Source organism: Aythya ferina (genome assembly GCF_964211825.1).
Source record: "Aythya ferina genome assembly, chromosome: 14".
Lineage (NCBI taxonomy): Eukaryota > Metazoa > Chordata > Aves > Anseriformes > Anatidae > Aythya > Aythya ferina.
Genome location: NC_140312.1, coordinates 1,931,720 through 1,955,247, shown reverse-complemented (window position 1 = coordinate 1,955,247; position 23,528 = coordinate 1,931,720). Strand labels below are relative to the sequence as shown.

The window sequence follows — 23,528 nt, the reverse complement described above, 5'->3', positions numbered from 1 at the left end:
CAATAAATCAGAGGAACATGGTTTTCTTTAAGAAACCAGCTAAGCACGATGGGGACTGGTGTTCCCTTCCCCCCTGCTCACCTGCAATTGGACTGAATTGATGCTCGTCCCTTGCCAGCACAAGGCAAAGCTGACCTTCCTCTGGTCACCACCACAATAACGCACAGTGGCCCGACCTCAGCTCTGGGGACTACAGGGAAACCTGGGAACATCCAGCAAGCTGGGACTCCAGCAAGGCAGGAAAACTGCCACAGCCCCTGTGCCAGCAGAGGCAGGGCGTGCGGGAGGGGAGCAGAGTCTGCTCCGCACCCTGTCTCTGTCTCCAGAAGGACTCCTCCAGCTCCAGCCAAGGGACTGTCCCTGCTCTGCCACAGGGATGACTGCTTGCTTTGCTTGGCAAACAGTCATCAAAATGACAGAAAGACCTGAAGCATCAACCAAACAAACGCTAAAAAAATTGCCAGTTAGGTAGAAAAACTGTGGGACTGACACACAGGACCTGTGCGCCCTGAGTGGGGGCACGCTGTGCCGGGCACATCAACGCGGGGTGCCCCTTGCCCAAACCTCCTGTGGACAGGGCACGGGAAGGTGCCAGCAGGATGGATTCACATCCTCCAGAGAGCACCTGGCTCACAGAGTCTCACAGGGTCTCTGGAGGGTCTCATTTTGTCATTCGGACATGAGCATGGCACCACTGGGTTAGCCACGGGTTCCTTAGGACAACAATATCGAATGAGGCAGAAGCATTAACTAGGGTAAAAGTAAAGATGAGCTATAATATCAGGTAGAGTAAATGTAAATGTGAAGATCTGGGTGATGTTCAGGTAGCCCTGGTTTATCTGCCACTAATCCTTTTAGCATCTTAAGTTTTTTTTTCAGCATCTGAAACCATATTAGCCTCAAACTTCTGAACTACATAGCGCCCACTGAATTACGGGGGATCTTTATTTTAGAAACATGTAGTTTCCCCCGTCAGATAAGAAAGTAACAACTTCCACTCTACAGGTGACTTCTCGCCTTCAGTCTGAGCATATTTGCGGTGAGCTATTAATCATTTCCTCGCACGGTGCATGTATAAAAGGAAGCCAGGAGCCAGCCGGCCCCAGCCAAGAAGGGGAGCGCGGCGCCTCACCACAATGCTGCCGCTGCTCTGCCTGGTGCTGAGCTGCTGGGCGCTGGGTGCCTCGGTCCCTGTGACACCAGCCACGGGGCCAGCCTGCGTTGCCAGCTCCCTCCTGAAGGAAACCATCAGCAACATTGAGAAGCTCCAGGTTACCTCCGTTCCGTTTGCTTTTCGCCGCACAACCGGCTTTTTGTTCTGGTGGCGCATCTGCTAATGTGGTTTTTATCAATCTCTTGCAGGGCAACACAGAAATCTCACCTCCGGTAAGACTGCTTTTCAGCTCATGTTGCAGTGCCGGTTGCTGGTGGTGTGGCTTGTGTGCTTTTTGAGGCAGAAGGGGGACCTGGTGGCTGCCAAAGCTCATCCTTTGACAGGCTCTTGTGCCGTCAAAAGAGGTGTCCCACTGGGTTATATCATTTTGGGTAGCAGGCATTTCAGCTCCGTTAGTGGGATGCTTCTTGCACCGGTGATACGATAAAGAAAAGACAGGAATGACCAACGTTTGTTGTTGCAGAATAACATAATTCTCAGGGAGGAGTGGAAAGGGAGTGTCATCACCTATCTGGAGGAATTTATTAAAGTCCTGGAAAACCGCAAGGAGCATCCACTGGAGATACAAGTTGCCCAGGAACTGCGGAGCATCCACGCTGCTGGAAAGAGATGCTACGGGTCGATGGTATGCTTGGGATGGACTTTCTGCTCACTGTTTTGTGGTGCTTAGATTACTATAAGAGATATCCCAGTGTTTGTCCAGGTTGCAGTGAAATGCGTGCATGGTTAAAGCATGCAGCTGCCTCCTGGTTGGAGTTAAAATTATTGGACTTAAAATTATTTTTTAAAGAAGTATTAAAAAAAAAAACCTACAGTCAAGAAACAAAATGCATCTTGTGTGTCCAAATTATGCTTCTTAAACCCTTCTTTCTCTCTGTCCCCCCAGAAACTTGAGGAGGATCCAGAAGAAGAGGACTTTTACAGTACTTTGGATTATTTATTGAGGTTCCTGAACCACAATGGCCACTAGGAGAAACCAGCACTGTCTTCAAAGATGATTGAAGTGCCCCTGGTCCAGCCTGCTGGGAGACCCCAGCTTTGTGTGTCCTCGTTTGGGTATCCTCACTCTAATGAGCAAGGCTACTGGGAGCCCTATTTATTCCTGTATTTACCTATATTTATTTATTTTATTTATTTGCAGAAATGTCGTGTTATTTATTTTTGCAATGCAGAGATGCAATAATTATTTAACTCAGGAAACCCTTATTTATTGGTGTGTGTGCAGAGGGCTCTGTGGATGCTGCCTCCTTTCCCTCACACCCTTATTTCTCTCGCACTATTCCCAGCCACATCCCCGGGGCTCAGCACCACCCGAGTGCTCTCGGAGCCGTCCGGTCCCAGCAGACCCTCACAAAGTCAGATTTCCACCTCTGGGCTCAGCCCCTCTTGCCTTCTGAACACAAGTTTTGCATCTTGTTAGAAGAGTCAGTTGTAATTGTCAGAGGAGAGTCTTGTGCGAGGATGCAACTCTTACTCCTTGAATTATGCTTAAGTGCTTATCTTAACCAAAGTGAGGAACGTTACTGTTACCGAGGCCATGACAATCACTTTAAAATGTGAAAACTGGGAGGTGCAAATTGTGGGGATGTGGCTGTTTGAACAGACCTGTGTGCTGCCAAGACACCACGCAGGTAAATAATCAGGGAACTTTTATGCAGAACTCTATGAATGTAAGCGAACTCTAAGAGAATCTATGCAAAATAAAACTCTTGCACAAATGTGTAACTATCATCATTTTCTTTGTTTTATGGTGGTTTAAGGAAGATTCAATCTAAAAATGTTTGACTGGTCCAATCGGGGTCTTCTCATGGTGAGGTTATGGCAGTTTCGGGGGGGTATTGTACCCAAAAACACACAGAAACTGTAGAGATGATTAATTCCTCTGTGTAGCAGCTTACGAGGAGGTCCAGACACCACATAACACCACTTTTGTTTTCAAATCAGGGTAGACGTAGGGCCTAAATAGTGGGTCGTGGTTTTGGTTCTTCCTTCCTTTGCTCTCACTTCGTGGCAGACAGCTCGCTGCAGCAGCTCTCCTTTCCCCCCCAGTGGATATTCCGATGGCAGGGAGCTTCGCCCACGCAGAAGGAAGCGAAGGGGCAGCGCAGACCTCGTTTGGGGCAGGATGGAAAGGGAGGCACAGCACCAGCCCACAGCTGTGCCCGCAGCACCGCGCCTGTGCCTTCCCCTCCGGGGGGATTCTCCGGCTGGAATTTCACCATCCTGGCCCAACACCATCACCTGCTTCTGCAGGTTTCGCCGTGCACCTGGAAAAAGTTCCCCCAAGATCCCTGATTCACAGGGGATTTAGCCCACAGCAGTGATTGTAGGAGCCGTGCTGTGCCTGTGGAATCCCCGATCCCCACGCAGCCCTCAGCAAAAGGCAGATTGGAGGGGCAGAACCTGCAGCAGTTACTTAAGGGAGCTGACATGTTTGAGGAATTAGTTGGTATTTTTAATAACACCTGGAGAGAAATTCCTTCAGGGCTGGGGAAGGGCAGACACGGTAGTCATTGTATCAACAGGGGAAAAAACAGTAGGTTCAGTCATCATCACCCGCCCTCCCCTGAATATTTGAGAATAAATCAATTAATGAATACCTACAAAAAATACTGCGTGCTTAGAAAAAGAGCCTCAAGGTGTCAATGGCTTCACATCCCGTGAGGGGGAATCAGGCAGTGGGTGTATGGGTGTATGGGATGGTGCCCAAGAGCTGCCCCGGGGGGGCTTGTCCCCCAGCCCCAATTTAGGCTGAGGAGCCGATCAGGCTGCACGCTCTGTGTGGGTGGCTCACAGCCCAGCACCTCGCTGTTTGCTGGGGTGCTGTCCTCAGGGAGCAGCCAACCGCACCGGGGCTAAATGAGGAATAAATCTGAGCAGCGGCACCTTGGGGGAGGCTGTGGGGGGAGCACCGACTAAATAAGCATTAGCGAAGAGCCACGGTTGCAAAAAGGTGATCTGATTTTTTTCCAATCGCGTGCAAAGAGCCATGGTTGCAAAAAGATGATTTTTACAATTACATGCAAAATATATATATATATATATTTCCAGCCTTCCAGGGAGGGAGAGGATGCCCCGAGAGGGACCAGCACCCTGCGGGATGCGCGGGGGGAAGGCGCCGAGAGCTCAGCTCGCTCCCCAGCCTTTGCACGGGTTTGCAAGCACCTGCGGTAAAGCAGCGGGTTGGGGGGCTCCGGGAGGGGCTGGGGCTGGCAGGGCCCCCCTCCCGGGTCCGTGCCGAGCCCGGGACCCCCCCCACGAGCGGCTCCTTTTGTCCCCGGCAGCCCCTAGGGGGCAGCCCCGTCCCGGCGGCTCCGCGCTGTCAGCGGGAGATGCTGAGCCTCACATCAGAGAAAGGGAGATCATTTCATGGGTTTTACATGCCAGTTTTGCACGTTTAAACATTGCTTTCAATGCCCCTTTTTAATCACCTCTACATGCTGTTGGACAGGAGCCTGCAGGTCCCAAAGGCTCCTTGGTGTCCCATCAGCATTACTGGGAAACGAGGGGCCTGGGCACCAGGGAGCATTTCCACGAGCAGTTTGATACTAAAATTTTACATTTTAAGAGAGTGAATCGGGGTCTTTGATAGAGAGGGGAACCCAAGCAGGACTGGGCAGTGCAGCTGTACAAGAACCTTTCATGCAGTGCTGGAAGAGGGGAACAGCCTGCCCTGCAAACCAGGCACCTTAAATGAGCAGCGAAGCAATGGGAACAAAGGGAACATGCAGATGGGTGCTTATAGCAGGGGCACTGCAAAACATCCCAACAAAGGACTCAAAACAGCACCCTGTCCCAAACTTTCATATTGCATTTATAGGACTGCAAAGTGAAAGGTGTGCCTGACCCAACAGTAAAGTTTTGCCTTATGAAATCCAGAAAAAAACGATCTGCCACTTCTGCACCTCATCAGACGCTTTGCATGAAATACCACCTCTAAAAAAAAAAAAACAAACAGATTTAGAGAAGAAACTAGAACATGTGGGAAATATTTGGGCCAGACCTCCAGCTGGCACAGGCTGATACGGATATTTGCAAAGCTCTGGGCTGATGTGCTGCAGCTGAGAGCCTGGCTCCTTGCTAAACCCGTCCGAGCAGCACTTGCCAAGCATATTTTTTTCTGGCATTGCCAAATGCCTCCCTTACAGCTTTCTGCTGAAGTCAGAGCTGCTGTTGAGCAAACAAGAAGGTGAGGCAGCACGAGCCATGCAGCATCCCCAGGCAGACACAGACTACCAGACCATCAGGTACGTTTGGCCCCGAAGCTGGTTGTTACTAATTTCCCTTTTCACACTGCTTCTTGATGGCCAGAAGTGATTCCTCACCGAGCCCTCCCTTGGGTGATACTTCTTGTATGAACCATATTCGTTGCAACCCATTATGGAACAACTAGATTTATGTATTTTTTATTTTTTTTTTTTAATTTAGAGCCGCATTATCTCAGAGTTATCTAAGCCCTGCTTCTGCAATTGCTCTCATGATATTGCTCCTCAAACACCAAGTTATCTGGAAGTGCCCTCTCTCATGTGGTTACCCCACCCTTAGCTGACTGAGCCGAGGAGCCGCAGCCCGCAGGGGAGTGGGGAGAGCTCGGCCGCCTCCTGCTGCATCCCACCCCGAGCACCACTGGGTGGGTGCCTGTGGTGTTCCGCTTGGGTTTTGGCCCCTTTCCCCCCTCGCTCACATATTCCCATAAAAGCAAGGACCTCACTGCTCCTGCAAAGCGCCACACAAGTGCCCAAGTGCGATGAGAGAAGCGGTGAAGGTTTCCCCCAGAATGATAAGCTGCAGCTGACAGCTGAGAATGAAGATTTATGCAGCACTGTCAGGAAAATTAGCGATGTCAGGATAAGGTCCAGTCATCACTCTAAGTAATTACGATGAACAAACCACCTTCTGCTTTATTGTCAGGTCAGAGAAAAAGCATTTCCCCCAGAAAATGTTTTGCAAGGCAGTGCTATGCATCGGTGTGCACCCCTGCTCCCACACTCCCACAGGGTCATGCTGAGAGATGCAGAGATCCTCTGACAAGAAAAAATGATCTTCATGGCTGTGTTACTCCAACTTCCTTAGATGTTAGTAAGTTTTACAATAACTTGCACATCGTTAGTGCCCTTGTACATCGCTCTTCCTTGCATGGAAGCATTGCCCTGGAGTTAGCGTCTTTAAGAAGTTTGCTGGAACACTAATCACAAATGCTTCTCAAATGAGATATGTTGCTAATTCGACAGCTCAAGTTGTTGTCTATTTCCTATTTTATTGATTCATAACTGAGATAAGATAGTAATCACATCCTGCCCTTACTAAGCTTCTCTATATAAGTGAGCCTAGCATCTGCCAAGGGAGAGGAGCTTGAACTCAAGGCAGATTTCAGACCAAACTTGAGCTCCCAGATACAACACCATTAAAATGTATCTTTACATGTTCTTGTTACTGCTCAGCTGTAGGGCATCCAGTTACTTTATTCCTCCGAAAGAAATGCCATTTCTGCAGAAGATCAATAAAACTACAATAATTGACGAAATAATTTGCTTACTGAACTCTACGAATTCATCTTCAAATGTAAATAATTTTCCGCTTCCCCCACCCCAGGCTTGATTTTTGAGATGATTTAAAATTTGTAACACGCTGATTTCTGTCTTTTTCAGGACTTTTTCCACACACCGACCAGCCTAACGGTAAGGAGCTGCTATTTCTTATTCTATTCTCCAAGGAGACTCATGGATTATAAGCTTAATGTATAACCTCTGGGAGGAGAGGTCTGAGGACATTTAAAGGCAACATGTAGAACAGCAGCTAAGAGAGGGATTGCTGGGCTGGCAAAGAGCTGTGGTTCTGGGAGCCGTGAGGGAATGGGAAGGGGGCTCTGAACCCAAAAATTTGTTCTAAGAGGGGCACAGAGCTGCTGCTGATGGGAAGAGCACCGGCTGGCTCAGGGGACAGACTTTCCTCTACAAGTCAGCAGCGCTCCTCTTGCTTTCTGAACGCATCACGCCCTATTTTTAAAAGATTGCTTGACTTTGGCTAGTCCTAACTGCTCTCCGTTACAAATGGCATGCCTTTCTTCAGTTTTCTAAGTTCTTTGTAATGCTTTTCAGGAGAAATTTCTGTTGATGTTTGTAAGACCTGTTCACTAACTGATGCAATATAAAGGAAAATGCTCAAAGCAGCTATCTGTAAACATCCTATACCTACAGAAAACAAAGAAACAAACAAACAACTCTCTCTGATTTCAATGGAATTGGATCAAATTTGAAATGTTGTCAAATTCACCACCAGCAGAAACTGGAGCACTTTTATTGTAAAGTTTGTGGTTGTAATAGTTACGAATACTGCACTTATAATATGATTTCTTAAAAAGGTATGAAAAAGAGTTCAGATAAAAGAAGTTCAGATTTCCAGAGAAAATTATAGTTGGTGAAATATGGTTTATTACCAGTTCCTTTGTTCTTCTTTCTGTAAACTAGAACACCATTTGCTCTCCCTTTTTCTCCTAGACCACAGACTGTGCACACAATAACACCGACAAGTTTATTAAAGAGCTAAAAAAACTGAACCTATCTGTGTGTATGACCATAGTTTCAAAAGATATGAAAGAGCTAGAAAACATCTGTTCAGTTCTGAAGGTAAGCTTTTGTTATTGATTTGATTTTAGTTTCAAACATTTTCCTGCAGTTATCAGTTTATCCAGGTTGGGGATTTATCCACTTGGGGATTGTTTTCAATGTCTCATTAGTTCTCTTGGACACATGCAAAGCAATCTCAGACACTGCAAACAGTGGATCTTTCCCAGCCAGGCAAGGCTGCTGCAGCCCTTGGATTGCACCAGTTTTCACATATGATGGTGGATAAGGCATGAGCCTTTAGTTAAGTCTATGGATATGCTGAGAAGACATCACCACCAAGGTTCCCTAAAATTTACTTTCCCTGAAGGAATTAGAGGGCATTAGTGGAAGTTGTTCAGTAATGTGTCACCTGTCACACGATTTCTTGCTCACTTTTTGGTAAACTCTAAGTCAATGTTTTGAGATCTGGTAGCCAAGAAATTGTTCTTCCTTTTTAATTTTGGACCAGCTGTAGCTCCATGGAAGGATATCAAGGTTTGTCTATCATGCACAAACTCATTCTTATACAGATGATATCAATATTTAGACCTGCAGTAATTATGATGATTTATTAGGTTCAAAAAGAGAGAAAGACAAAACAAGGTGGTGGAAAAGAGATTTCACATGTATTCTCAAAGTGGCTATACTTGCTGACCTGAAACAGGCTTCTTTTTGGAAGAAAAACAGATATGCATCAGTTTGCTTAATGCCTGCAAGTTGCAGACGAAACCGATACCCAGATGCTGAGCTCCACACTGCTGCAGCTGAAACCTCAGTGTTAAGAACAAGCAGGCTGGGATGCTGCTGGGACCACACAGCACATCCTGGGCTCCCTTTGTGTCTCCAGGATTTGGATATTATAAGGGAAATTGGATATTATAAGTAAAATACTCTGACCTGTCTTAAATCTGCAAGGTGAAGTTATCTGAGACCAGTGAATGGCAGCTGGCCTGCTTCTAGCTCTGTACCAGTGAGTTGGGGAGGTCCTGGAGAACATGCAGCATTTGGGTGGAATTGTTCGTGACTCTTGTATCAACCAGCATCTACTCTTCTTCCTTAGAAAAAAACAACCCATGAAAATAACTGCAAAGATATGGAAGCGGATTTCTCAACATTTAAAACTAATCTGGAAGAATTCTTGAAATGGGTCAACGAGACGCTCAAGTGCAACAGCACTGTGAGAAACGAGGTGGATCTGTACGCCAACAACTGCACCTGCCCTCGCCTGCGGACGTACCCCAAGAGGTGGCCCTAGGAGAGGTCCCATGGGCAGCACTGGGGCCGGCTGGGGATGGGGAACAAGAGATGCCTTTTACAAACCAGAATCTGTGCTAAGTGTTAATGCAAGTGGGTGATTGTAAATTGTACACAGCAATAAAAACCTTTCATGCCAAGCTCAGCCAAGTGTTGTCATTTGTATCACTCAGTTACCAAACATGAAATTGAGCTCACCAGGGATGCAGAGAAAGGCATGAGGCTCGTGGGTTTTGGCACGTAGGGACAGAAGAAGTGTCCACTTGCTTTAGCTGGGGCTGGGAAGTGATCCCACAGTGGGTGGGGGGGTTCAGGTCTGTGGTGCCCAGCGGGAATTGATGGGACCCAGCACAGCCCTGTCCTCAAGACTTGAGGAACACAGGGAACCCAGACTGCTGGCATCTCTAAATCTGGGTAGAAACGCAGTTTGCCATGACAACGAGCCAAAAGACAACTGGCACATACCGTAGAGGAACTAGCTGCCATCAGTTCATAACCCGATGTTCTTCTAACAAAAGGCTGAGATAGGATTCGAAATTACTGTGACAAAACGTGACTGAGTCACTGAATGGTCTTCTAACCCAGAATCACTGCAAATAACTGTTTGCTAGGTATAACTTATCTTGGTGCTTAGACATTTGCTGCCATTGAATGTGCTTCGCCCCTCTGGCACTCATGGCCTACCCAGCTTCTATGAGTTTTGGACAAGGATATGTGTCAAGTCACTAACAATAATGGAAATGACTCATAATGAAAGTAGGATTTATCACAAGTAAAAATATAGAAAATTCATATGCAGACACAAACCAGAAGGTTCACACTATTTCCCATAAAGCCTTAATCACTAACCAGTATCTAGAGTGGGATGTCAGAACTGATTTTTGTAGCTTACTGAGTGATGGTGAGAGGGAGAGACACGGTATGTATAGTACGCAGACAGAAAACCTGCTGAATTGCCATGCTACAGTTCAAACATAAGTAAAACCTCAAACCATCAGGCATCTCCAGGTTAAACCATTTGGGATGGGATTGGCGGGCCTGTTTAGCTGTCTGCATCCTTCTGCATCCAATGTAAAATGAGCATTTTGGAAACACCCACACCACGGTGATGTTTGGAAGCTGACAATAACTGTTCCAAAAAAAAAAAAAACAAAAAAAAAAACAGAAAGCAATCAAAGAGCACTTAGTTTAGCTTCACAAACCCTAGAGATGAAATAAATACTGTCCAACACTATGAGAAAAAACAGAATGAATCCTCAGAAGTGCCTGGAGCCAGTCTGTTCGAATACACATTTCACTGATTCATACCCATTTCACATTCACTGATCCATATTAGCAGAATCCGTTGGCATTCATTTGCGGATCCTTTTCTAAGAATCACAAATGTGACAGAAACACAGAAAGTATGCACCAGTCAATGTATGAACCAGGGATGACAGAAGAAACTTGTTTTTATCAGAAAGACATTTATTCTGGAGGAGTCCATGGTTTTAAGGAGTTCATAGTGGAGACTATAAATCTATTACCTCCTACGGTCAGGTTTGCTGAGCTAGGTCTGGGTTTTTCCTCAGAGCACCCAGTCTGCCCCTGCAGCTCTCCAAGACATTAGTTTTAACTTAATTAAATTTAATTTTTAAAATTCTGGACATGATGCTTGGGCTTACCTCTGAAACGATGGTATTATGATATGCCATTGACCTTGTCAGAAAGTCCCATAGCATCCCCAGCATGATTCATTCTTGTTTTAAGTTCGTAAAGAGGTAAAACCACAGCCACCCACTGCCCACTCATAGCTCGAGCTTATTATCTCTGTACAGATATTTACTTCTCAACACATACACCTGCAGCCCCTGCACCAAGAAAAAGAAACCAATTCAGAATTAAACCTTAACCATTTATATCGGGTATGTAGCAGCAGTTCCTTCTTTATGGATGCATTAGTTCTGCCTAGGTTAGCAGAACTAATTAATAATAATTAAATAATAATAATTAATAAGTTAGCAGTATGACAGTCAGTGTTTAACTTCTTCCCCCATGAACAAGAGCGATTTGTATAACAAAAATGACTACTTTGTGAGAACTGGGCCTTGCTTTTGCTCGGAAACCATCCAAGCCGCAAAGCACAGAAAAGCTCCACGACGCCGGGTAGGGAAAACAGTAAAATCCCAGCTTATTACACAAGGACAACACTCAGGGACTTAACCTCAACTTGCAAACTAATAAAATTTCATTCAGAATTGCAGATGAGAAATTTAAGGTGATCTACCCAGTAACTTGCAGTAGTTTCACATTCTGTTTCAGCACCACCTTATTTCCAGAGAAATTCTGTGTGTGATTTCCAGATCACACGTGGGAAGTGTGTGTCATCCCAACTGTCCCGTTCATCTTATTCATCAGTCACCTGGATGATGGCACCGAGTGGCTGACACCCCAGGGGGCCGTGCTGCTGTTCAGAGGGACCTGCAGAGGCTGGAAGGTTTGGCTGAGAGGGACCTCGTGAAGTTCGACAAGGGCAAGTGCAAAGGCTGGGCTGCTCTCCCCTCTCCCCCCTCCTGTGAGAAGTGTTGGGGCACACAGGTTTGGGAGATCCCCAAGGATGGAGGCTCCACCACCTTTCTGGGCAGCCTGTGCACTTTTTATCCCTGTTCAGCACTTTTATCCCAATAGTTCCAGTCCTACCCCAGCTCCTGCCTTGCGTTATCAACCCCTACAAGCAGCGCACAGCAGCAGCTGAAGCACGTAACATTCATAAAGCACTGCAGAGAGCTCTCACATCCCGACCAGGAGCTTTAAGTGGAAACAAGTAATACTGCAAGTTTCTGTTCCAACAGATGAATCAGACTTCTGGTGCAAATTATACGAGCAGCCCAGCCCTCCCTTCCTGCTGTCCCTACACTTGCTCTGGGCACCCCACGTCACCGTCTCACAGTGGTCAGCCGAGAGCGGGGCAAACAGTAAAATGGAAGGGAATCAGACCCAGCACTTGCATGGACACACAAACCGTGGGATTTAGCAGGAAAACTGGCCTTCCTTTACTTTCTCATGTCATCTAAAACCCATTAGGTACAATTATAACCAAGGAGGACTTTCACTGAGGCTGCCTGTGGTTTGCACCCACTGAGCAGGGCTGGCCTCACACTTGGGGTGAGGAAAAGGTCCCTGGGGACAGAGATGGCCCCAGCCCCTGGCGAGCCACAAACCCTCAAGATCAGGGCCATGCCTGGCATCCCACACGCTTCTACAGGGTAAAAGAACCAAGCATTTAACCAAGCAAAAAATTAATTCTACCCCACCGCCCCACATCTGGATCTTAACATCTTAATCAGAGTACGTATCCCATAATAAAACAACCACAGCTGGGCAGAACTGTTAAAAACAAAGACTCTGATGCAGGTTGCTCTTAATGTCAATGATTCTATGGAAAAATGAAGAGGTCTCTTTTAGAATGGTCACCAAAATCATCTACCACCATGGCAATCTGAAAGTACCTGCTGCAGTGATGTTAGGGAGAAGACTTGCACACACCTAGCCCACGGGATTTTACCCAAAGACACAGCCAGACACACCTTCAGCACTGAAATTATTTCTTTCTTCCCATAACTTTATCAAAGAGTGAGGAAACAGGACAGACACTGAGGTTACAGTACCTATTTATCACAGCTGAAATATTTCTAGCTTTTTTTTTTCCTCTTTAAAGATAGAGCTGTTAGCCACATCCTTGAGTCATGAATGCAGAAAGCTGTAGTGGGCAAAGAGCATGGTTCTTATTAAAAGGTGCCATACTTTTCTCTAACAATAGCACTAGTAACCACCTTACAGAATGGAAAAATCATTAAAAAATACCTTACTAAGAAACAAGTGAAGGGGAGAAATGTCAAGCATTAAATCATTTGTTTGCGTTAACGCTCCATCAGTAATCCACAGACTAGAACCATGGCTGCCATCGCCAGGAACCACGTGTGACAGGTATGAAAGAATTCACTTGAAAATGAAATTTGAAAAGACTTGAGGTCTGCAGAACCCCCGCCTAATTCTGCTCAGAAACAATCCTGAAATCACCCCATTTCTCCATATCCAATTTCCTAAGTTATTTGAATCTTCATCCAGACTTCGAGACTTTTCAAGCACAACGCTCTGAGCATTCTCAAAGGCGATGGAAAAAAAAAAAAAAAAATCTGGATCTCATGTTCTTGGCAGCAGCACAATCTTAATTCTAACAACTTCCATAAGTGCTGGGCTCGTGTGTCCTAAAGCATATTTGATCTGTGATACACTTCACATGTGAGGTTTTTAAAGTTTTATGGCTTGTTATGAATGTTTTTTCCCCACCCTCACGACAGGGCCTGAATGCTCCGTGCAGGACAGCACCCAGCGGGGCCCTCCCTGCCTACAGGGCCTGGCTGAGCACCCACAGGCAGAGCAGAGGGGTGGGAGCATCCTGCCCCTGCCTCCCTCCCCCTCAGCTCTCTGTCAAAACGCCACCCGTGTCACCGCCTGGACGCTCTCCTGGGGTGTCCCAGAAGATTTCTGGTACTCGTCTCCAGCCCACGCCTGTGGGTGCCTGACACCTGCATCCCCTCTGCAAATCCAGCACCGTGCTCTTGGAAAGCCACCATCCCCCTTCCAAACCCAATTGCAATTTTGAAGTATAAAACTAGTGGTTCTTCCTCAGCTCAAATACTGCCTTCCAAAAACTGCATATTTCAACTGAATGGTGAAAAAACCTCATGGTTGGTGCTAATCACATTCCCACCAGCCAGAAGGGAGGCCGCCTCAGTGCCCCTGGCAATCTCCAAGTGGTGTAATGGAAATACACTTACCTTTTGGCTTCGCCTTGGTGACAAGGTGCTGCATGGAGCAGTCACTTACACCCACAGTCTATAGTAAGAGGAGTTTAAGAAGTATTTTAGCTTTTGAGAAGTTATAAAGGAAGGCTTATTAGCTTGAAAATAGAAAAGAGAGAGGTGTGATGTAGCGAGAGAGACCTCCCTCTGATAAAAAGCCTGCGGTGAGGCTGTGGTTGCAGAGCAGCAGGAGCTGAAAGCGCACGCAGTGGTCATTGCCTTGCCTCAGCTTCCTGTGCAGTCCAGGCTTCACTCCCAGAAAAGGGTCATAAAATGCAACGAGGATGAACTTACCGCAGTTTCCCAGCTGAATGCCATGCTGCAGCAGGGACCAGCAGCAGGATGTGGCCGTGCAGCATCCCCACACTATGCCGTGGTCGGAGGGTCTCGGCACGATGCCTGCTCCCCATCCCCGCAGGGCTGTCCCGTGCTGCCAGCTCTGCTCTGCGGGCTGGAAATCCAGCAGAGTGCAACTTCCAGAAGCTCAAGCGACTTCTTTGTTCTGTGATCTAGCCAGGACTCAGATCACTCATCAGAAACGTCCCTTATCCTACTGTTACTCAGCCAAACCTCTCGTTTCTGCAGAGCACGTCCTTACGCAGCCGCCCTTCTGCTTCTGCTGCTCCTCAATAACGACAGCGTTTCCCTATTTGAATTAAAACACATAAAAATGCAAAGTTAGGTATTAACTATTTGCACTATGACCATTACTTATAAGCAACGCTGTTCAAGTTATACTTGATCGATTTAATAATGCAACATCTCAGGAGTTTACACGTCTACAACCAATCCACTTCACCCAAAAAGTTCTGCTCATGCCTGACACTTGCAGAAGTGAGGGCTGCTCCGTCACAGAACACCTCTAGCAGAAGACACCATTTAAAAAAAAAAAAAAAAAAAAAAAAAAACATCATTGCCAGCTCCAAATGGTTTCTTCAAGCACTGCTTTGCTGCCGGGGTGGGTCTCCTTTATGACAAAAAACTCTTGACAGTAAAATTCCACCTTCGTTGCCACCTCATTTTAATGGAATTTTGATACTGGCTTCTACATGCAAATCCCAGCCAGGCTCAGACATCGAGCTGCAGGCCTGCAACAAGCAGCTGGAAAAGAATGGGATCAGTCCCCTGGGAATAAGCAGGGGTTGCCCACTGCCTCCACGGGAAGCCCCCAGCCAGACCCCCAGGTCCTTGCTGCCCGCGTATTCTGGGAACGCAGGGACACAGGTGAGCGATGCCGGTGGCTTCTGGAGCTAAATGTTGCTGAGAATGGAAGTCAGCAATGACTTGCTTCGATGTGCTGCACACCCCAGGTTTCAGGTGTGCGGGCACCGCAGGGTGACTCAGTTCAGCCCCAGGGCACAGGATCCCTGCAAAGTATCTTTTGGTTAAAATAAGGGTGCGTACAGACCTTGTTCCCAAACACACTGAATCACCCAGGACCTGTGCTGCCCCTTTCCCCCAGAGCTGCTCTCGCTGCTGCTCGGCCACCCTCGGGTAGGCTCCGGCTGCTGGGCGCTCACTGCTCGCTGCTCCCAGAGCTGCCGTGCAAACAACAGCGGCAGCAAGAATATTTCTCTCTCTCTTTTTCCTGTCCTCTGTGAACTTTCATTTGCAAAGGTCTCCTTGCCCTTCAGATGCTGGTCTTCTGCCAGCTCAGAGAGGAGCTCTGTGACTTCCCTTTGCATGTAGAACATCCACGGGTTTTCCTCTCTCACACTTTGAGGGCAGTCGTTCCAACAGCCCTCAAGCTCTGGGCATCTGGGGCCCTCCTCAGCCCAGCACCTCCACGTGCAGCACTTGTCCTGGGACTGGGATGCGGCAGGGGCTGTGATGTCTGGATGGGGAGCCATGGGGTCCCTCTGCCCCCGGTTATAAAAGCAGCTGAAATACCTTGTACTTACCACGAGTAACAAGCCAAGGAGATGAGGGCACTTCTATTTTCCTGCCCCCTTCACAAGGATACCCCATCAGCTCGCTGTGCAGCAGTGAAAACAAGGACTCTGTTTTCAATGTCACTCGGGGTATTTTAACATCTACTTTTTTAATAAAAGTGTTTTAAATAAGGGCAAGCTGTTTTCGAGGAAACAACCCCTCCCTGCCAAGCACTCAACGCTCTTTCTCAGCCTGCTTGAGTCACAGGCTGCAGCTGATGCCCAGCTCGCCCAGCTGGGTGCCATCAGACCTGGGTTCCTCTGCAGCACCCGCCCATGGCACCGCTGCTTGCAGGGGATGCTCGCTGCTGGGAGCCCTGGCGAGCTGAGGTGGTTGAGGCAGCAGGAAAAAATGGGTTTATGTCCTTTCTGGATGTTGTGGGTGTAGCCTCTCTGTTCTGTTTCTTTTTGGCACCAGAACAGGTTCGTGTTGTTTTGTTTACAGAGGCTGTCCCCATGCCCAGGACTTACTCATGTGTCTGTCTTCAAATTTAAGCCTGGTGCGGTAGGAATGGAAAAGTGTCACACTGGAAATAACCTGCAAAGGACCAACTTCAAAGGAAGTGATCAGTGAATAACGATGTGAGAAAAATTAAACCCAAATTGCAGACCGGTGTGACTTTGCATTCAGAAAATAGATGGGTCAAGTGTTCGACTAAGAGGCAACATTACCTACGGATTAGCAGCCCAGGGCATTTTTCTTATGACACCAGCATGGGTTTGAAAATCCTTATTTTGAGCAGATAGATAATTCTTGGCAACCTCCTCCTGAAAGACACATGAAGAGTTTGATCTTGCAAATGTGAAGGAGAAAGGTGGAAAGGACACAGCGCTGCCAAAGGAAGCTCGGGTGCGTTTGCAGCACTGAGCCCCAGACCCCCCAGCGGGGGACAGAGCTGCTCAGCCCCCCAGAGCATGGCTATAGCACCAACCCAACCACTGCCCTGTGCTGCTTGTGCTCTGCTCCATGCACCCGGTCCCGGTGCTGAGCAGTGCTGAGCTCTCCCAGCCCAGCCGATGGGGCGGGAGATGCGGTTGCCTCTATCTGTGCATCGAGCCAGCGCTTCAAGAACACCCAGTCCCTGGCAGTGGCTGCTCTGAACACCACCACCTCATGTCAAGCGGGTTTTCTGAAGTATTTCCTAGAAACCAAATGCTTCCTCAGCCGTTTCCCCTGTTTTCAGTTCTTGCGGTAGTTTCTGCACGAGTCCATGCTGGTGGAAACCAGGCAGCTGTCACCAACCTGCCACAGAATCAGAGAAAACGACGTGCTCACGGGCTGAGCAGCAGCACCGCTCACCCCAGCCCCAGGTGTGATGTCTGGTCCGAAGGGAGGGAAGGTGCTCACAAGTCACCTGGGGCTCTGACAGCTTCTACCTCGCCAGGAAGCGCTGGATTCAGCCTGTCCTGGGGATGTGGAGCTCGCCCTGCTGCTGGAAGCTGCTGCAAGGCCCTAGGAGAGGCAAAGCCCAGGCTGGCAGCAGCAACAAGCTTGAACTATAGGAGCCAGGACTGCTGCGGGGAGCGCAGGGCTTTGGGGTGTGCCAGCCCTGCTGCAGGCAGATGGGGCTTGGTGGTTTTTTTGTTGTTTGTTTGTTTGTTTGTTTAATTGAATCTCCCAGCTCGGTGTAAGGCAGGCTTCTGACTTTGTGAACTTGGAGCTGCTGTTTCTGAAACACATCAAAGTGCAACCGCAGCCATGGCCGTGCACTGACAGGAGATGAGCATCAAGTGAAGGAAAAGAGGCACTGATTGCAAAGATTATTTGTAAGCAGCTTCTGGTCTGTGTGAAGCTACGAGCCTGTGGTTTCCCAGGTATGAGCTAAAAATGGCTTTTAATCATTAAAGCATTTCCTCCTAACTGTTCTCTAATTCTTTTATTGACTGACATTTCAGAACAAAGGCAAGCCTTCATCGTGCAAACACTCGTACACATCCCGGACCTGCTCGTAGGCGTGGAAGGGTTTGTGGGACTAAAGAGGACAGACGTGGCACAAGCATCCCTGCAGCAGAGGTCCCGCTGCTGAGGGCGCTGCTGGGTGCTCGCCCTGCAGAGCAGCCACCCCAGGTGTCCAGGGAGCCCCTGATGAAAACGTGGTGCAGCCCCATTCCTGCTCCTGTGGCACTTCAGGTCAGCATCTCTCCTCCTTAGCAGCTGCATGCTTTCTGCAAGTGGGGCACACAAATACCCAGAAGGACGCCTCTTTTGCCAGGACTGCATCTTGAAGCTTTTCTCTTCAATTTCAGAGATAGGGACTCCAAGCACAGAGGTGGCAGTGCACAAAAGCAGCAAATTTAGAAGTTTAAAAACTCTTCATGTTCCCATAATTTACTCTTATTGAAACAACACTTTGGGGCTGAAGTATGAGTTTATGTGAAACCACAAACCAGAAGGCCCCACTGGAATTCCTTTGCATACATTTTCAGCAGTGCAGAGGGAAGGCAAGCGAGAAAGGAAGTGCTGCTGCCAGGCCTCAGCTTTCACACAGCTCTGGTTTTATTTGCAGAGCTGCTGCAATAATTTAAACGTTTCATCCCCCTCTGTGTTTGCAGGGTGCTGGCAGGTTCCTGGACACATGGGGGGCAGCAGCAGCTGGGCTCCCCCCAGGGAGCAGCGCTGTCCGGGCAGCTGCATTGCCACAGGAACCCCACCTGGGTCATCCTCCCTCCTGTTTTCACTTGCTGGGAAAGGTGCAAAACCAATGACACTTTTACTCACCTTACTTTTTTTAAATATTAAAAAAAAAAAAAAAGGTTTAACAGTAAGAGCAGTGCCACAGCTCTACATGACAGAAGCAGGCCCAAGCACCCACACACCCCAGCACTCACTTCACTTTTAGCAGCCTCCGGGGGCAGGTCAGGACCAAGGAGGATGGAAATACTGCTCCAAAGCCAAGGCACCAGCTGTCCCTGGGGACACAGCCGACTCCCTGCTGTCCCATAGTGTGGGGCCAGGGCCAGAGCCCCCTCTGCTACAGCCCCCAGGGCTGGCGGCCCCACTCCATGCCCCAGCACGGTCCCGGCCCACTGTTGTTTTCCTCCGTGTTTAAATGCACCCACGTTCACAAGTATGTTTCTTGTGTATCACTTCAAAACCAAACACAACTCACCATTTCCTATTTCCTGTGAGTGAAACGATGCTCGTTATCTAGAAAAGCCAGGTTATCGCATAGAGCAGGGCGCACAGACAACAAAGCGGAGCGGCGCTGCCTGTGCAAAGCCTCCCACCGAAAGCACTGAGGGGCCGATGTTTTTCTGTCACAAAACGATTCAGGTGCTCAGGTCTTACTCAGACACCATTCCCAGTCACTGAGAAATCTGAATTCCTGTGCAGGGTGCGAGCACAGGCACGGCTCCCCTCCGGCGACTGACAGGACACACAGAGACTGTGCTCAGCCCCATGGCGTGCTGACTGCAGCCAGCATCGTGTGGGATCGAGGGAAGCTACCAGAAAACATCTGAGGCCTTCACACGATGGAGGACACCCCAAAGAGGCTCTGCAGTGAGGGTGCTGCCCCACAGATGTGCACAGAGGCCACCCAGCCCAGGGACGGGAGCTGGGGACAGCCTGGCTCCCCCTGACACAGCCGTGCTGCGCTGCTCAGCACCGCTCCGGTGTAACACAGGGGTGGAGGCAAAACGAGACCCAAGAGCATGAGGAATTTAGCACTTTTGAGGAAGTGAGAGACTAGGGCTGTGTGTGGTATTCGGGCTTACAAATTCACCTATCTCACTGAGTCAGAGGTGTTTCATCCGTGTCTCTCATTCAAGAGCTAAGATGAAAGCGAAGGAAGCCGCCGTAGACCCAGTGCAAACACCACGCTGTGAGGCCACGGCGGCAGGGCCTGGAGGAGATGGCAGCACCCCAGGTCTGCCACCAAGGGACTGGCGGTGCCACATATGTGGCCGTGTGGCTGGTAGTGGCCACACATCGCTGGCGGTGGCCCACTGCTGTGCTCAGAGGAAAGCAGGGACACAGGGCTGGAGGCAGAGAGACGAGCGGCCCCACAGGCCCAGCGCATCTGCAGCAGATGGGGTGGGTGCCAGAGGCTTCTCCGGCTCCTCCTTTCAGAGGATGTGGCACTTGGAGAGCGCTCTGGCCTGTAGATGAGGATTGCTGCACCCCAGGGGACCATGGCTTCGTGAGTCACTCCAGCCCCGGGCCAGCCAAGCAGGGAACGCTCAAAAGGTTCACGAGGTCCCCTCGGGTCACTGATCCCCAGCTGGCAGACTGGATGCAAAACGTGACGCCTCCGATCTTCCACAGTCTTTGCAGTTACAGACTACAGACACTGACAGCAATGTGCTCTGCAGCTATAAGGAGTGATAAAGCACTCCAAGGCCCGAAAAGATTAACGCCTGGACAAGCGGCCATCTGCATTTGCTCAGCTTGCTCTCGTCTAATTGCACATCACCACCAGGCTTCAGCCACCGCAGGGCTCTCACCTTCCCACAGCAGCACAAGGCTAATGGCATCACGGCTCTGTTCGACAACATCAAACATCACAGCTCTCTTCTACAACACCATGGCTCTGTTCTGCAGCTGGGGCCTGGCACAGCAAGTGCTGAAGGAGAAACCCTCCCAGCCTGGGGCCAGAGGGGACTCCCACTAGATTTGACTCTATTTTTCATCAACAGCCCGTCAACAGCACCACAGTGAAGGTCTCCTGTTCTGGCCCAGCTCCCGTTAAGAGAAGTGCCTGAAAGCAGGAACACAAAGATGCTCCAAGCAAGAGCTCAGCCAGGGGCTCACCCAGACCCCAGCCCTTCTTGCAGCAGACCGAGCGTGGCAGCACTCAACCATTCTCAGGTCAAAGAAAGGAAAAATGAGCAGGTCTGAAATGGTCATTTAATGAATGCTCCTCAGCAGTGCCCCAGGATGAGCAAGGGAGCTAGAAATGCCCTGGGTTATGCTGAGGGTACATTCAAGGTCTGCCATTGCCAGCCCACCCAAAAACACTTGGTAAAGTATATTTTTTAGCCCCCCAAAACCTGTTGGATAACAGTTTCACCCCCACTCTGGTTTGCCAGCAGAGCCCTGCATGGCTCCATGGCTGAAGCACGGCTGGGAGGTCCCTTCCCCACGGTTCTGCCAAGGCTTTGCAAATGATGCTTCACGGTGGCGATGCTGTGGGCAAAATGACAGACCAGAAGGTTACAGGGTGCAGGCTGTCCAACTGTGCCATGAGGTGAGCTTCCAAGAGGCAGTGCAGGGGAAGGCACGATTCTCCTCCTGCCTGCACCAGCAATCCAGAGGGTACATGCAAGGGGCTGGAGGCAGCCTTGGGGCTTCAAGTAGCCCACAATATTGAGCATCCTTCCCACAGCCCCAAATCATGAAAATCCTCAAGGTATGAAACTCGCTTTCATTATCCTTCCTTAATAGGCTTTACTCATGCTCTTCCCACAGCAGGTAAACACACACAGTGCTAGGCAGGCACAAAACAATTCCCAGCTTTGAATACTTAGAGTACGAGGTCAGCAACCTTGCTCATAGGGCTCATTTTGTCACAGCTAAACCTTTTCTCCAGGCACCACCCTATACATTTTAGCCTGGATGCTGGTTTTCCCCTCTAAGGTGATTACATAGCAGATGTTTTTCCACTGTAACAGGAAAGCAGCAGCTTCTAAGGCAGAAGACAAGATCAAGTACTTCGCTGAGTCTACACAGCTAAAGATTTATGCTTTAGGTGGTTTCCTAACCCAATTGGAGGGCTGCATTACTGCTCAGTGACACACCGTGTGTCCACACAGTTGCAACCAGGCCAGGGGTTAAGAAACCACATGCTCAAATTGGATGCAGATTACTGGCATGGGCTGGGGGTGGTTCTTCTTATGACTACAGAAGGCATGATAAGAGACCATCTTTCCATGAGAGCTCACATGCTATCTGCTTTCATCAGCACCTATCACGTAGAGCACTGCCTTACAGACTGTGTCAACAAGTAGCTAATAGACAGCCTGAAGACCTCTGAGAGATCTCCTCTGAAAGATCCCCAAGCACTCCCAAGTGTCTGGCAGGCACTTGTCTACAGCAAGCCTTTGCAATGTGAATATCTGTATTCAATACTTAAACCCTGTGGGAAAAAAAGTCAACAACATGTCAGAAGACACTTTCGCAGTCTAAACCCAACTATTGAGTACCTACCGTACCAGTGATATGTTTACAAGAGCTCCCTGTCACTGGATGAAGAAAAATATATTTATTCCAGCATAAAGTTCTTCTCAAGACCAAAATGCACAAACATGCCTGGGAGGTTACAGAATGCCCCAAACTCAATCTGCTGTTTTCTCTAAAATAGCTATTTTTCTTCAGCTTAGATTAGCAGCAAGCCTATCTTGCATACGACATAAGAAGAGCCTTAGCATTCAAGCAGTTCTGCAACCACACTTCTCCCATCCTACTGAGGGATGGTCTGAATAATGGTAGACGACTCAGAATAAAACATGCTTTTTCCTAGAGAAAACAAGCAAGCAAAATTCACTTTAAAGGTTCAGCATGATACAACTCTGTTAACAATGGTATTTGCAAGCCAGCTACAGTTTCAGAAGTAGATTCGGTACAGATTCTTGGCCAGAGTCCTGACGTGAACTTTATCTGTCAACGTGGTAAGTTAACAGAAAGTCTAAGTAGATTCTTCTTCCTCCCTCTGGAATCCAAAATTGTCCAACTAGAGATTGTGGGTTTGGCTTATTCTCAGTTCATCTTCACATCTGTGAGGCTGTCATATGTCAAACACTTCGTTGTAAACTTGGGAAATAAGGAGTTCTGCTTTATGTTGTGCTGAGAGATTTTACTAAGAAACCTAGAGGTCAGAAATGAAATATTCTGAGCAGTTAGCCAACAACCACAACATTCATGGCAAGCAACAGAGTGCTGTGAGAGATTAGAGAGCAACTATTAAACTATGTCCTGCAGAAGGGAAACTTGCTGGACTGCATCAAGTCTGAGGGCAGGTAACATGGGATCTTTTAGGTTATTAGGAGAAATACACAGCTTTTTCTGCTTCTCAGCTTAAAGTAAGGAAGCTATAATTTACTCTGCTTTGAGAGAAGATAAGATCCCATTTAAGTGAGTTTAACATTTTGCTAGCAACACAACTGTCCTACTGACTTCAAGTTCAGTAGGTGTTGTGCTCTGCCAGATCAAGCGCTCTCATGGTAAAAATGCAGGGTCTCACCAAAACTGCCTGCTCTTAGAATCAAGAATAGTCAAGACTGCTGAAAAGGCCTTCAGGTCTCTTTTAACTGCTTGCATCAAGTCCAGATAGCCCCTCAATATAAGACTAACAACACTGGGCAGGGCTTCTCATGAGTATTGTACTGAGATCACTTGTCCCACTGGCCCGAAGTGCGCAGCTTGTCTGCCCTCATGTATTAACAATACGTTGTACCATGAGTTAAATACACAAGTTAAGCTTTCCAGCTTCAGCAGAAGGTGCAAGAGTTGTGTTGTGCTCTAGCCTAAATAAAGCATTGTCCAAAACAACATCTTTCTAAAAGCAAAGGACAACAAAGCAACAGACCTTCAGTGAAGGACAAAGCTAATGCCCGCTGCTCCCTGAACCAAAGCACTGATGGACTCATTAGGGACAAAACAGAAAACCATTTTTTTTGGAAAGCACATTTATTTGTTTCAAAACTCATGATCCATAGAAATACAATAAAATCAACATGTACACAACTTAAAAACTTTGGTTCAAAGAAATATTTAACATCT

General features: G+C 48.2%; 2 protein-coding genes and 2 long non-coding RNA genes across 4 annotated transcripts; 3 read left to right on the top strand and 1 right to left on the bottom strand.

Moving 5' to 3' along the window:
- Positions 1–1,136: 1,136 nt before the first annotated feature.
- LOC311444384 (uncharacterized protein) lies at positions 1,137–2,347 on the top strand (the record flags this gene model as incomplete). The annotated part of the gene is made up of 4 exons (XM_084535502.1): positions 1,137–1,271; positions 1,363–1,386; positions 1,638–1,799; positions 2,061–2,347. The coding sequence occupies 4 exons, from the start codon at positions 1,137–1,139 to the stop codon at positions 2,142–2,144; spliced, it is 405 nt and encodes a 134-aa protein (XP_084391628.1). The 3' UTR covers positions 2,145–2,347.
- A 4,170-nt stretch (positions 2,348–6,517) lies between these two features.
- Positions 6,518–9,178, top strand: LOC311444805 (uncharacterized protein). Its single transcript, XM_084536188.1, has 4 exons — positions 6,518–6,736; positions 6,823–6,852; positions 7,672–7,800; positions 8,840–9,178. Exons 1-4 carry the CDS (start codon positions 6,584–6,586, stop codon positions 9,032–9,034), a joined length of 507 nt encoding a protein of 168 aa, XP_084392314.1. The 5' UTR covers positions 6,518–6,583; the 3' UTR covers positions 9,035–9,178.
- A 596-nt stretch (positions 9,179–9,774) lies between these two features.
- On the bottom strand, positions 9,775–15,909 carry LOC311444407. The gene is made up of 4 exons (XR_014697870.1): positions 15,779–15,909; positions 14,172–14,523; positions 13,854–13,911; positions 9,775–10,162 (listed from the first exon to the last, which is right to left on the bottom strand). It is a non-coding gene; the product is annotated as an uncharacterized lncRNA (long non-coding RNA).
- Positions 15,910–16,027: 118 nt separating this feature from the next.
- On the top strand, positions 16,028–17,669 carry LOC311444408. The gene is made up of 2 exons (XR_014697871.1): positions 16,028–16,164; positions 16,254–17,669. It is a non-coding gene; the product is annotated as an uncharacterized lncRNA (long non-coding RNA).
- The last annotated feature ends 5,859 nt before the right edge of the window (positions 17,670–23,528 follow it).